The 14,186-nt window shown below is 54.1% G+C and overlaps 3 protein-coding genes across 3 annotated transcripts; all 3 read right to left on the bottom strand.

The window, feature by feature from the left end:
* Positions 1 to 5: 5 nt before the first annotated feature.
* DICSQDRAFT_46760 (antiviral helicase) lies at positions 6 to 4,929 on the bottom strand (the record flags this gene model as incomplete). Its single annotated transcript, XM_007359792.1, has 21 exons — positions 6 to 34; positions 93 to 261; positions 321 to 605; positions 659 to 838; positions 909 to 1,136; positions 1,192 to 1,491; positions 1,553 to 1,732; positions 1,795 to 1,983; positions 2,042 to 2,215; positions 2,265 to 2,330; positions 2,385 to 2,482; positions 2,555 to 2,979; positions 3,039 to 3,167; positions 3,221 to 3,327; positions 3,377 to 3,614; positions 3,668 to 3,813; positions 3,871 to 4,011; positions 4,066 to 4,161; positions 4,217 to 4,516; positions 4,568 to 4,685; positions 4,742 to 4,929. The coding sequence occupies 21 exons, from the start codon at positions 4,927 to 4,929 to the stop codon at positions 6 to 8; spliced, it is 3,786 nt and encodes a 1,261-aa protein (XP_007359854.1).
* A 2,913-nt stretch (positions 4,930 to 7,842) lies between these two features.
* On the bottom strand, positions 7,843 to 9,394 carry DICSQDRAFT_96243 (uncharacterized protein; the record flags this gene model as incomplete). The annotated part of the gene is made up of 7 exons (XM_007360493.1): positions 9,069 to 9,394; positions 8,892 to 9,018; positions 8,768 to 8,839; positions 8,695 to 8,715; positions 8,556 to 8,640; positions 8,052 to 8,417; positions 7,843 to 8,001 (listed from the first exon to the last, which is right to left on the bottom strand). Exons 1-7 carry the CDS (start codon positions 9,376 to 9,378, stop codon positions 7,843 to 7,845), a joined length of 1,140 nt encoding a protein of 379 aa, XP_007360555.1. The 5' UTR covers positions 9,379 to 9,394.
* Positions 9,395 to 12,164: 2,770 nt separating this feature from the next.
* Positions 12,165 to 13,589, bottom strand: DICSQDRAFT_176815 (uncharacterized protein; the record flags this gene model as incomplete). The annotated part of the gene is made up of 8 exons (XM_007360492.1): positions 12,165 to 12,589; positions 12,673 to 12,828; positions 12,878 to 12,972; positions 13,026 to 13,102; positions 13,168 to 13,258; positions 13,313 to 13,440; positions 13,494 to 13,504; positions 13,560 to 13,589. The coding sequence occupies 8 exons, from the start codon at positions 13,587 to 13,589 to the stop codon at positions 12,299 to 12,301; spliced, it is 879 nt and encodes a 292-aa protein (XP_007360554.1). The 3' UTR covers positions 12,165 to 12,298.
* Positions 13,590 to 14,186: the final 597 nt, after the last annotated feature.

The following is a 14,186-nucleotide window of genomic DNA, read 5'->3' as shown; positions in this document are numbered from 1 at the left end:
CGTATCTAGAAATACAGACTGGCAGCGAATACAACTGAATGGAACTGGTCAGTAACGTCCGGTAATGATGACAATCAACTTCAACGACGTACTGTCTCTCTTGATCTTGATCTGCGCTTCCTCCATCTTCTTGAACAACTCGGCATCGCCAATGACCCGCGCTGCATCCCTGACCTCTCGACATGTCTCATCCAATCGTGTGATGACGCGCACGATGGTACCTTCCGCGACATCTGTAAGATCTGTGATCTGCTCGAACGGCTGCACGAGGCCTTCAGGACGCGCATTCAGGGAAAGTAAGTCGAGCAAGCACCGCTTACCATCCCCTTCGCCCATTCATAGACAACCTCAACAAGACCGGGCTTCAAGGTACGGAACTCCTCGCCGGGGACCTTGTGCCGATCTTGTACCCGTTCGACCCGGTCGGCGATCGCCACGATGGCTGCAAGCCCTTCCTGGAGCTTCGGCGGGATTACAGGCTCAACGTCGGTCTTCTCCTGGAAGACAAAGCAAGAGAGGAGCGCGACGACTTCCTCGGGCTCGTAGGCTGCGAGCGTATTCTCGAGGATGAGCTCCGTGAGGACAAGTTCGTTCGCGGAATTAATCTTTAGGCAGGTCAGTCAGATTGCCGAGAACGCAAGGAAGCTAGTAAGCTGACCTCGCACGCTACACGACCCTTGAGTAATACAGTCGAATTGTCATCAATGAACTTGAGCTCTTTGAGGACCTCGATCCGTTGTTCGTAATCAGGAATGAGTTCGAGGTTCTGTTCTGAGATAGAGAGCTTCAACTTGGCGATGTTTGCCTCAAGAACCTTCCTTGCGTGGATGAAGTTGTACTGCAGACAAGTAGAAAGAGTCAGCTCCGGTTACGAGTATCCCAGATCGACATCACACAGGTCGGCTCACATGATCATCGAAATCTGGACACGACGTGCAAGTGAACTCTCCGAGCTTAGCTGCAAGGGCATCCCTATGCCTCAAAAGCTCTTGGAATTCCAGGAATCTTCTCCTTGCCCATACCGGCTCAGGAATGAAATTCTTCTGCAGCCAGCCGTTGAGGACGCCTTGGAGCTGCTGGATCGTAGCGTTCATCGCTGAGATCCTGAGTTTCTCTAATATCTTCCCGACGTCCACCTAGCCGCGAGGCTCTTAGGTACCAAACGACAACAAAACTGGGTCGCGAACAGACCTTGATGACGTCTGATGTGACAAGTGCGATGCTTTCATACTTGATAGCTGTCAACTCATACACCGGCTCGTCGACTAGCAAGGACTCGGGTTTGAGTGGCCAGCGCGGTGGGACTGATCGGGTGTCTGATGGAATGTACGTCAGTACAATAGCCACGCAATCGTAGTCGCCTAACGCACCGTGCTTCTTGCTCTTTGTGTCCTCAGAGACCATTACAAGGGCGTAGTAGGGCTTAGTATTGTCCTCGGTATTAGCAAGAGAAACCTTCCTGAGGAGTACGCCGATATTTGATTTGAAGTGCTATGAGGCCATCAGATGGAGACTTCACTTGGCGAGTAGCTGAAGAGCATCGAGAGCCTACCCCGTCTCGTAGCACTACCACTCTTCCAGGTTCCAGGTATCGCCCGCCAGAGGAGCCGGCCAGCTTCAGCAAGTTCTGGTTCGACTCGACGATATCGTATGTAATGTCATAGAACCGTTCAATGTCAGGAGCGCACACTTCGCACTCCAGCTGGGGCATCTGCGCCAGCTCCAGCTCGACCTACACATGAGGACCTTGCTGTCAGATAGAGTACACTGGACGGAAATCATGGCATGCCGCACCTGGACTACCTTCTTCTGGTTCTCGGGTAGAAGCCGTTGGGAGGCGTTCTCCGAGAAGCTTCGCTTGATCATTTCTTCGACGCGCAGAGCCTCCACTCTGAGCAGGTTCAAAATCATGTTGTATGTTAGCCGGAACTGTGACTGTAGCTTGGAAGGCGTTCCGAGGATCATATGGGACAAAGTTGTTTGCTACCGTGCGCGGCCGTCAGTAAATGAAACGAATAGTGCAAAACGTGTTTTCGCCCACTTCAGGACACTCGTCATTCGCGACAATGATGACTGTCCCAGTCGCATCCAATCCACGGCGGCCCGCTCGTCCGGCCATCTGCGTGTATTCACCAGGGAGAATATCTCTGAAGCTGCGCCCATCGTGCTTCCTGATGTGGGAGAACACCACACATTTGGCGGGCATGTTGACACCCTGATCACGTATGAGTGGGCATAATCAACGATTGGGAAATGACGCGCACCATGGCGAAGGTCTCTGTTGCAAAGAGGACTTTAACGAGGCCGCGCGCGAAGAGGATCTCGACCACCTGCAGGTTCAACTCAGCATGGTAAGATCCCACCGTGATACTTCTGCCACTCACCTCCTTTACAATAGGCAGCAGGCCGCCGTGATGGACGCCAATGCCGCGAGAAAGAAGCTCGCGCATCCGGCGAATCTGCGGCAGCTGTCTGTCTGACCCTGCACCCGACACGAAGCATACATGAGGACGCCACGGGTCCAATTAAAGCACGCGAAGTGTATGACACGAACCTTTCAGCCGCGAAAGGGCCTTCTCAACAGCGACATGGATTTCGCTCTTCTCCACCGATGTGGAAAGGTCCAGATTCGTCAGCGTTCCAGCGTTCTCTTCACAACGCTTCTTGGAAAATGTGAACACGACGACAGGGAGCAGTGCTCGTTTCTTCAGATTGCCAAGCAGGTGCACATAGAGATTCTTGTCCGGCTGATGGAACGTCCTTCCGGAACCTCCACCTCGTGAGGGGGTGGCGCCGCGGGCAGGTGCTCCTCTAAGAGGTGGACCGCCCCTTTGTCCACCTCCACGAGCCTGGGGCCCGCCCCGCTGACCACGCTGTGGGGCCGCAGCACGGGCCCCCATCCTCTGGACCGGCGGCAAGCCTTGAGCCTCGCGTTCCTTATCCTGCTTCCGACGCAAGGCATCCTGAGCGTCTTTGTACCTGCGAGACATGTCATAAGACAAAGGGAGATAATGGCGCGAGCGCACGAGGACTCATACCCTGCGGAAATGAAGTTCCGGTCAGCGTCAACTATCTTGTGCAAGTCTCTGCCAGCGTAGAGATAGTGCTCAAGCGGGACAGGTCGCTTAGCGGTGGAAATAACGTAGATGTCCTTCTTCTTTGTCCTCCTACATGCGCAATCAAGACTGGATTGACTGATGAAGGGCATTCACGGACGTACCCTACCCAGTCGGCGAATTCTTTGGTGTTTGGTACCGTAGCAGATAGGAGAATGATGTTCACATGATCCGGTAACATGATAATGACTTCTTCCCATACTACTCCGCGCTGTAGAATGTTAGCAGACGATCAAGGAGCCCAACAGCGAAACACTCACCTCTGCGTCATTGACATAATGCACCTCATCGAAGATGACGAACTCGACGTCTCGGATCAGATCGGCGCCCTTGTAAAGCATACTACGCAAGATTTCCGTCGTCATGATCAAGCAGTTGGCCTCCGGGTTTATTTGCACATCGCCTGTCAGGATACCGACCGATGCTGCGCCAAACGTTTGCTTGAAATCGCGGTACTTCTGATTGGAAAGCGCCTTGATTGGGGACGTGTAGATGGCTCTGAAAAGTCGTGAGCGGGCATGAATGGGTAGAAGACGAGCAGACGCGGTAACCTGGTCATATGCTTTGCCGCAAGCGCGATGGCGTACTCAGCCACGACCGTCTTCCCCGCCGATGTGTGCGCTGCGACGAAGACAGAATCGCCCATCTCAAGATGATATACCGCTTCCTTCTGGAAAGTATCGAGCTCGAATGGATACTGAGACATGATCATCAGGACTCGAAATATTATCTTCTCTCTTCACGCTATACTGACCTTGTGCGCCATTTCCGGCACTAATTCGTGGAAGTTAGTCATTGGCTTATTGACATCCACCTCATGAGCCCAATCGCGTTTCTGCACATTCGCGCGTCGTAGCTGTCGTCGGGCAGTGGGGACTGGGTTCAGGTGGCTCCTCTGCCGTTAGGTCGTTAATCTCCGCAAAAGTTATGCGCTCGGATCAAACCTCACGCTAGTGGGTAGAAGCTCGTCGATATCTGTCATGTCATTCACTAGTGGCATTCTGCCGTCGGTTTCTTCGTCCGAACGACCATATGCATGTCCGTCCTAGTCACGAAAATGAGCTCACAGCGCGATTCACGTATCAAAGTGATGCATATACCGAGTCATCAGGATTGCCTCTGGTATTATCGGGAGTGGTCAAACCGACGACATCGGCATCGACATCGTTAGCGGTATCCCCGGGAAGCCTGAAGCCGCGCGACAATCCGGGAGCAATAGTCCTGAGCTTTGACGACCCTTCTTCGAATTCAGCAACGTCCTTTGACGTCTTGAGGTTATCCAGTCCCCCAGGCCAGAAAGGCACGTAACCAGATTTTCCTCTAACGAAGTTACGACTCGGACCAGGAGCTCGATCAATAGCAGTAGAAGATAATCCCGTCGCCAGACGAGGATTAGACACCTAGAGATAGCTATGAACTATGGCTTGATCAGCAGTCCACTTTTCACATACTTCCGTATATCCTGATACGCGTCCTTTTAGACCTGTACGAGTGAACGCTAGGCTTGTAGGAGGTGGAGATGGCTCGAGATTGAGCAGAGATGGGACGGAGAATTTTGTTTCCCAATGCCTACAAGAAATCGTCAGTGCCTGGATGATCATGCGTCAGAATGGTAGCAGTCTCACAGCTGATATGCGGGCAGCCAATGATCTGGGAGACTTGACTTTGGAAGAAGGAGGTTCTGTTCGATTTGTGTATGGACCTCGTCTCTCGATGGCAAACTAGCAAGGCCCAGATTGGCAAGAATTATATCAGCATTTCCAGGTTCACGGTTCAAGATCTGGCTCATCAGGTCTTCATGTTGTGTAGACATTGTGCGGCGGATGAGTGCCCATATACTTGGCCGGCAGGAGATTGGGACGACGACGGAAGTAGAATGGCGGCTTCGGCCCACTTGCGGCGGAGCGGAGTTACGAAAGGCGTCTATTGGGAGGCCAAAAAGGGAATACTAAGCGCCGTGGACGAATTGGTGATGCGCCCCAGGGCCGAAGCTAAATCCTATCATCTTCTTATTAACTTTCCTGACCTAACCTGTCCCACTCATGATAGCGCCCGAGAAAACTTCAGAGGAAATAGGCCTCTGTTAGAGCGGACATAGCTTCCATTGACACGCTACAATCGCCCAGAATCTCGGACCGAGCTTGATGCCGCCCTGGAGAGACGGACCGACATATTGCACGGCAGGCAATCGGACGTGTTCGATCGACGAAAAGTCGATGAAGAGGGGACGCACAAGATACACTCTTTGTGGAAACGTGCCCTCACTGGACAAAAGTCATTGAAAGATGGCAGGTGGCTGCCTACTGCGTGCCCTTTGCACCAAATTCTCCCTAGTCGAAAACAGGCGGCGGCACAGTTGATTGGACGGGTACTGGATGGCAGCCATGCGAATGGTTCAGTAAAACCGGCGGTGAGCTTGGCACAGGCGAAACGTCGCACAACACAGGTTTCATCAACGCGAGCCTTGACTTCGTGTTCTATGGTGAGTTCGCTCGCTAATTCGTTCTCGACATAGAACAAAGTGTAGGCACTGAAGTCGCACTGTATGGTGATGCCAACTGCGCATACAACGTTCTGGTCGACGGGGCTCTGGACTCGTTCCAGGCGGGAAACGGTCAACTGTTCCACACTGCCAATGTGGACGAGAAGATGTATAACGTAACCCTCATCGCCCACACTTCTAATGGGTTAAGATTATCTTTTGATGGGACTAGCGTTACCCGGCCGGTATGAAAGTATGTTTCCTGTCTGCTCGCGCCACTCCTCCTTGCTGACAAGTGGTTGAGGACAAGCATTCCATTTTCTCAAGTCATCCCTAATACAAACACAAACTTTCTTAAATACATCGGAAATTGGACACAGCAGACATATTGAAATGGCCATATTCCGAGCAAATATCACCCAGCGCTCACCAGCATTCCTCTTCAAGGCTCTCAAGCTGCCGTAATTGGGTCGAGGAGCTAGAGGGCGTATACCTACTAAGTCGTAAGTCTCCCAGGATGTTCTACGGTGCTGTCAACCTTGAAGGACAACGATGGACTGTTAGTGGGGACACTACACTGTACAAGGCGAGCACGATGTGGTTAGTCTGCGACGCCTTGCTATACAATCAGGATGGTCTCGTGGCTACCACCTCGTACACGGTCAACATCAGTGCCAATGATCCCAATGTCGGTGGACTCAAATTCTGCCTCAACTCTACCACGGTCTTCGCTAATCCCAATGTCGCCAGTACGAATACAAGTTCCAGTGTGCCATCAGGCAGGTACTTCCGCATTCAGTCTAACTGCTCCACCCTAACCCAACAATCCCAGGCCATCTTTCTACTCATTTCGCTTCACTAGCTCGCGCGTTGCCAGCGGGCCTGGGTTGGAAATAGGCTCCCCGGCGCATCAATCCTACACGGGCAAGATGGTCGCCGGGGTCGTCTGTGCAATCGCCGGCTTGACAATTATCGCAGGCGCGTTCGTCTGCTACCTTTGTAGGGAACGCGCTGCGGCCGCCGCGCGCGAGCCGCCCATAGCCCCTTCCAGGTTCGCCGACTCGAGGCCACAGCCGTCCCGACCTCCGTGAGAGCATCCACCACACACCCTGGTAACGTCAGCGTTGACGCTTCTCCGTTGTCACCACTGCCCTCGAAGCTCGCGACGGAACAGATCGCCGCAGCAACGCGCATGAACCCTCACCCCATTGAATCACATCTTTAGGAACATGCCCCGGCTCCCGCAGGCGAGAGCTCTGTCACGTCCGGTAGTAGCATGCAACTCCAGACGTCGTTCAGCGGATACTCGGTCAGCGTCATTGGGCCCAACGCCCTCATCACGAGTACACCTGTTGCAAATGTCTCACTGACAACGTCGAGCGAGCCGGGCTCTGAGGCGGCGAGGGACCAGCTGATTCAAATGATCGTGGATAGAATTCTTCGTAGGCCGAGGGTCCGCGCATCGGTCTGATCACAGCCCGGCGGAAATCCGACCAGATCACTCGCGTCCCGTGTGTAGCGCGTGATTAGGTAGTCAATTCGAATGTCTCCCTCCGCTACGTTTGCACATTCATGATGAAGTATTCCATTTGAGTGCAATTACCGGGCACTTTCGCCGCAATGTGCGTTTTTCAGACGTTCTCATAACGATATACCCCTGGGCAAGTTTTTTACACACGGCCGGACCTCGAAGTCGGCGGCCCGAACCGAACTCCGAGTCCAGGCTGAGCTCGGCATCGCCTCAAACAGACACAGGATGAGTGCGGCTACGTGCTAAGTCAGCTCGGCAGTTAACCTACAAGGTCCGACAACCTGTCAGTAGCCGCCTATCGTGATTGAAGAGAGGTTGTATTTCAATTGTCTTAACGTTTAGCTAGTTGACACCACGCGTGTTCGCCATGGGCAGTGCTCGGTATTGTCCCAGTGCCACTTTCGTTCGCCCGTTCTGGTCCATGGTGTTCTAAAACTTTGTTTTGATGCGTCGTGTGTATCGGTGGATATAAGTACACGGGTGCTAACAATGAATTCTTTGTCCCAGGCGCAATGTCAGAGTGTTTCGGCATCGTATCCTTCGCAGAGTGAGGAACAATGAACATTGTACGCGACGGCAATTCCCAAAGCTATGCAACGACAGCGACGAAGTACGTGATGCTAGACTACGATGCGAATGAATGATTACACACTATTAAAATACAATAGAGATAGCTACCGCCTTGATAATCAGCGGGCGGTAGGGAGTCCGTGTTATGAATCTTTCCGGCGAGCATACACGTCTTGTACTCGTATGTACGAACGTGTTTTAGCTTCCAGAAGCTCGCGTTCGGCATTTAGTTCGAGTTCATCGACGATAGAGACGTCGAGATCGCTGCCGAGTAAAAGGGGACGCCCTGATTTGATGAATGCCTGTGACGGGAATCAGAGGGAACATTCTCTGGTCTAGCAGCGGTACCTACCAGGATATCGTCTCGCATCATTGCGCCTACGTGGTTGTCAAACCCGGATTCGGGATCGCTACCCGGCTTCCAGGGACACGTCTGGAACCAGAATTCCCGATAAACGACGTCCTCGAGGTCTGGATGTGCTGATGCCCATCGGTTGAGTTGGTTGGCGGCATCAGGCTCGCCCCCGCGCTGCTCAACAGCGATATGAACAAGATTCATCCAGCGAGCGATGGCAGGCATCTCCTCATCCAAGCGCGTGGGCATAATGGGCTGTCGATGCTCGTCATATACACGGAAGTCGAACTCCATGACTTCGAGGAGACCCCGGGGACGCAGTGTCTGCGCCATCTCGTCGATCAGGCCCCTGTAATCGCGAATCTAAGATCCAGGTCAGCGCATGCCAAACATGGAAAACAAGAACAACGGAGATTGCAAGTCAGATTCCATCAGATCTGAGAGCGTCTCCGGAGCCGACGGTGGGTGGGACCCGGGAACACAAGCGAAGCAAACACGTACCCCAGACGAGACAAGGCGTGCATGCGCAACGTTGAACGCCCCATAGAAGTGTTGCAACCCCAGGTTGATGTCGTCCACTTCGCTCCTGCACCGTTATATGAGAGATTGTCATCGACTGAAAATCGTGCACTATGCGTACCTGCAATTTGGAGGCATATGTCTGGGAATACGCGTCAATAAGCGCTTTCAATCGATACGCGCGAAGTACTCACACGTCTTGCATGGGAACTAGATCGACTGCGACCGCGCTGCAATGTGGGAAATCTCGCGCGACATCCAGTATCCTGGAGACAGGGAGATTAGGTACGACCCCATGTGGGCATAGAGCACACGTACCAGCTGCCGCTTCCACATCCGAGATCAACGCACGTCTTCGTGACACCCGGTGTGTCATCTGCAAGGATTTCTGGTATTGGTGGTGCATATCTGCCCATGACCTCCATGAACATGATATGTTGCTGGTCTGTGGGGAATATGAACACTGCGAAGTGAGAAAGCTAGAGAGGCGCGCACCCAAGCGGTCAAACTCTTCCTCATCGGCCGGGAGGCGATATACTTCGGAATAATTGTTGATTCCGCGCCCAAATTCGTGAACGTATGATGCTGCACGCAATGAACTTGTCATCGAGTATGTTGAGGGCGCCGGAGAAGCGGACCGCATCTCCCAGTCGTGTGAGGTTGCAGATGAAGAGGAGCTAGAGAAGCGCATGCTTCCAGTCGAGTCGGCGGAGACAACCGAGTAGACATCGTCGTCCATATCGTTGTCTTGCGTGTGCTCGTATGGTTGGTGCATGGCGTACTGGACGGGGTCAAGACGAGACATGGGCGGCACAACGAGGGGGGAGCATGAAAGGCTGTGAGCGGACGGAGCGAAAGATGGTATATATAACGGCCACCGAGCGACGCTGTTCAACGGCGGAGGACATGAGCGAAGACCGAAATCCCGCACCAATCGGACTCTCACGTGCCGCTTTCCCATTGGTGCCATCGACCATCTCCGTTCCCCGACGTGTGACGGCTAGTGTGACAGTCTGCACCGATTGCCATCTATGGCGGGTCCCCAGTCCTTCCGACAGCCTGGCCGAGCCACGCCCTGCTTACCCCGGCAGTCCTCCTGCCCGTTCACCCATCATTTCTTCGCTCGCATGCGGCCCTCGCCCGATCAATCCTGCTCGATCTCCATTCCGATGTAAAACAGGGAAACATCCGACTCACCACCGTCGGACGCCATTCCTTGTTCCCAGTTGCCCGCTTACAGCATTTCCTCGAGAGGTTTCTTGGCGAGAGCTCTTCGAATGTCATGATGGGCCGCATGCCATCCGCTGATCCCAGCTTGGATGCAACGGCCCTTTCACCATTTTATTATAGCGGTTCGGCGATTGTTATCTTCACTTTGTTAGTCTTTCACCAACCGAGCCATAGGTATCCCTCGCGTCAGAGTCTTCGGCGGGGCCCGGAGCTTCAGCTGCCTCGTGGTCGGAGGTTTTCATTGTGCACCCATGCCTCCAATTCGTGAGGCGGAAATATATGTATGGTCGTCAGCGGCGTGTACCAGCACATATGCTGTCTTCATTTTCCCTCCATCGCGTGCCAATTCATGCCGAGCATCCTCTCACCTCACTTTCTGTCGCACGATTGAACTTGCAATGTCTCTTCCATATTGATCTGGGCTGATAACAGCTGACCTGCGGTCGTCGCGAGTCGCCACGCGTCCTCTTCCGCTGGATCTTCTGTGGCTCGACACCATCGATTGCTTCGTCTGGGGTAATATACAGATGAGTACGGTACGCCAAATCCATTCATGCTGAGGAATATTCGCGCGCCGTGGTGTTCCAGCCCGGCACGGAGACAGGATTGGAAGTCGTGTCAGCGCCGCTCACTTCCCGCCATTCTACGCAGAATCACGCGTGGTTCACTTGTCTTAGCTTGTGCATTCGAACTGCTTGCGCTCTAATGGCCCCTTGCAATACGATTCGAGGACCCCCACTTCCGCCAGTCGGAGGTAATCCAGCAAGGTTACAGGACTGCCCGCTGACTAGGTTTGTTGTGACGACACGCGCTGGGACGTCGGCGGATATTGATGCTCAACGTACAGGCTCCGGGCGGCACCCCCGCTCACGTTATCAACTGAGCGCGGAGCGTCTGTCTCTGTCCGACATGCCGCCCACGGATTGAGAGCAATGTTCCTGACGTTCTTTCCCAACATCCGTCCGGTCGCCTCGCCCTCTCCTCTGCCGATCCGGTATGTGAATACCGCTGGTACGGATCTGAGGACGACGCTGGAGAATCTTGCTCTGCCGCCTGGGGAGACCATGGTGAGTGTGGTTTGATGCGTTATGTGAATAAACAAGACAACTTAACAAGGCCGACGTACATCAGGCTCCCTCCAAGAACACAGCCCCATCGTCGCTCATGGGCTCAGCGTTCACCCTGTCATCCATATATTCCTTCTGCGAGGGCGTCTCGGTATGCACATCCCATCATGCGCGTCATCTGCAGGGAAGCTTCCCTATTCAGCCGTACTTCAGCCATGCGCTGTCAATGCATGCACTTGATCACAGTCCCATCCTTGCTTTTTCTCATGGTGAGTGCTCGGCTTCTGTTGATGGCGCTGTCAACCCGGGAGAGCGAGCTCAGCTCTAACGGGGCCGCATATTGCTTACGCGCATCCGCACAACATCCGGCAGGGCATCTGACTGCCCTTCCGGCTAGCACTTCGTAAGGTTGGCAGCTCCTTCTGTTCGGGCTAGACAAGACCCGTGCGGACCTTATATTGAACGGTACCGAGCGTGCCCACAGCACTATGCGCATGTCCGCCCCCAGGTTCTCAATGCGATAATTTGCCCGTTCAAAACTTGCTTCGCCATTGCTCCGGCGGACATATGACGTGCTTCAGGGACCTGTTCCTGTTCTTACCACGGTTGTCAAGTGCCACCGCACCCAGCCCGCGGAGATTCACGCCTCCTGCGAGCCTGCAGTATGTGCATACTTAGTGTTCAGGCGTTTCATGAACCTGTCTGCTAATTTAACGGTGTCAGGTCGAGTTTCTCGCCCGCATCCGCATATGCGCACCTGCGGTAATTCTTCTTAAGTACTGTCCGTGCTTCCATGTGGAGTTCGGTGCAGCATGTGCTGAAACAATCCTGAGACTATTCAGGGGTCCTATACGATCTTGATCCTACGCGTGATCTGTCCTCTTCGGCGTCGCGTATCTGCTGCTTCCCGCCCGTGAATTCGCTCACGTGTGGGAGACTTCTGGCGGAACCACGAAGCCGGGCCGCTCCCAAAACAGACAGGGTCACATTCGGCGACATGCTCCAGATACGTACGTGAGGAAATGAAGGTATTGTCCTCGATTAACTAATTCTCGAGCGAAACTTGGACGTCAGAGGCATGGTTTGGATCGAGAATGTACGACTTCTGACCATCTTTTCCGGATGTGGACTTTATACGTTGTTCTTAAAGTTGACCATCGCTACACCACTTCGGTGTGGACCGACGGACATATTCGTGCGAAGCACGGCTATAGAGAAGGGCTTCCCAAGCTGAGGTCGGTTAGCGTGGTCGGCCGAAACCACGGTGCTCTTCTTGAAGCTTAACTTGGGGATAGTTATGTCTATATAGCGTGAGGAGCTGCAGCGCGGGCGCAAGGATTCGAAGTGTACGTGGTATCCTACATTTGTACTTGTACGTACAGCACGACTTCTCGTGGCAATCAAATTCCAGACGCCGCAGCCTCCGCACTACCTGTTCTTGAGCGCCTCAAATCGTTTAGCGAGAGCCTCAAACTCGTCTTCTTCCGCGTCCTTCTTCTTCGGGGGATCCACGGGCGAGGCCTTCAGAGTGCCCTCCCTCTGCTCCTTCTGTGCGTTCTCTTCGCTATAAGGTGGCGCGTCTTCGTCCGCCGGAATTTCCGGAAGCTTGGGCGTCCGCACTCCCGCGCTCCTTGCTTCCGCCGATATCGCTGCTGCGTTAAGCAGGCGAGGCGACGCGGGAACCTCGGCCGCGACCTTCTCCTTCCCACCTGCTGCCGCCTGAGGTAGAGCGCGCGTCCCGAGAGGTACAGGATGCCGTCAGACGTGTACATGACGTATGAACGCATACTTGGAAGACAAACTTTTACGCCTCCTTCTGCACCGTCATCATTGACATCGTCCGCGGCGTCGGCCGGTTTAGGGGGGGACCACGGTACGCCGTACCCCTTTGCGATCTCCGCAAGATACGCATCGACGAGGGTGGAGGGAGGAGTCGCAACCTCCACTTTCCGGGTGACCTCGTGGCACGTCAGCGTAGGTTGCACGGGCGTAGAAGGTTTCGCATACCCGCTCGCTAACGCAGCCGTCCCGGTTCTCCATGACTGCTACGGCAAACTCACGCCCGTATTTGTGCATGAGGATGTCCCGGAGGACGTGCAGCTCTGCGATCATTGCTTAGTATGGCAATCCGTGCCATGCGCGAACGTCAGCTTACCCTTCACTTCCGTCCGCGGAGCAGCGTAGATAATTGCACAGACGCCCTCGCTAACTCCGGGATCCGGCTCGCGCGCGCTGCGAGGGAGCGCAGAAGGAGGGCTGTGTAAACGGGGACGCGGAGATGTGGGATACTCACTCACTTCTGGTCCAAAAGGCCGAAACGTGCGATGAGAAGCTCGCAGTAGAGCTCTAACAGCTCGAGTAGCTCGACGTAGATGTCCTCGTTGATGACTGCGGCGTGTTCGCGGTGTTGTTCCAGACGGCGGGAATATAGGATGCACGCACTGTTCTCAGTCTTTATTCGGGCGGTCTCAATCCTCCCCTTCTCCAGCAAAAAGGCGATGTCACGTCGTGCAGCCTTGGCCTGCGCATTCTTCTTCTCCTGGAGGGTGCGAAGCCTCTGGACGCCTAACCTGGGAGTGGGAGGATAAGAATGAGCCTAGAGCCGAACGGCGAACGGGGATACCGAAGTTGAACCTGGAGCAGGGCAGTTCAGTACCAGCAAGGAATGCTAAGTAAGTGCTAATCCCACCTTTGCTTTGGCTGAATTCCAAGGGACCATCTCGAAAGCTTGAAGGAATCTGTGGCCGAGTACGGGTAGGGCGGGGGATGGGCGCCCGCATCCAAGGACAGATCTGATCGCGGCCTTGCGGCCCGCTGTATTGCTCCCGCGTCCACTCCCTTCCCAGCTGCTTTGGACGTTAACGTTGCACCCTCTGTTACAATACACGATCACTTGGCAACCTTTGGAAGTATGCCGGAGCTGAAGCTGCGAAATGAAGTATCTCTTGACAGCCTCTGGCTCTCTCGGCATCGCAACCTGCGTCAACCATTTCTCAAGCGATCGACCACGAACGTGCTGGTAACAATCACTCATGTCTGTCCAGCTTTGCATTCCTGCGTTAGTTGAGCTACAAGTATGGGACACCTTCCAGGAGGACGTTGCTGTCCGTGAACCCCTGTGGTACACGTTGAACACAGCCTCTGAAATGGTCAGCAACGGCATGAGAATTCCGCAGGAGGGTCGATTGCACTTGTCTGGAACACGTTTCTATGCGAGTAAGTAACAGCACCCGAGACCCCAGCAAGTCTTCACGCACGGCGAGTGAGTGATTGACCGTTACCATCGCCTCACCGACCGAGACGGGCGTGCTGGCTA

This window comes from Dichomitus squalens (genome assembly GCF_000275845.1).
Source record: "Dichomitus squalens LYAD-421 SS1 unplaced genomic scaffold DICSQscaffold_1, whole genome shotgun sequence".
Taxonomy (NCBI): Eukaryota; Fungi; Basidiomycota; class Agaricomycetes; order Polyporales; family Polyporaceae; genus Dichomitus; species Dichomitus squalens.
Note: the sequence above shows the minus strand (reverse complement) of the source record. Positions and strands in the feature narration are given on the sequence as shown.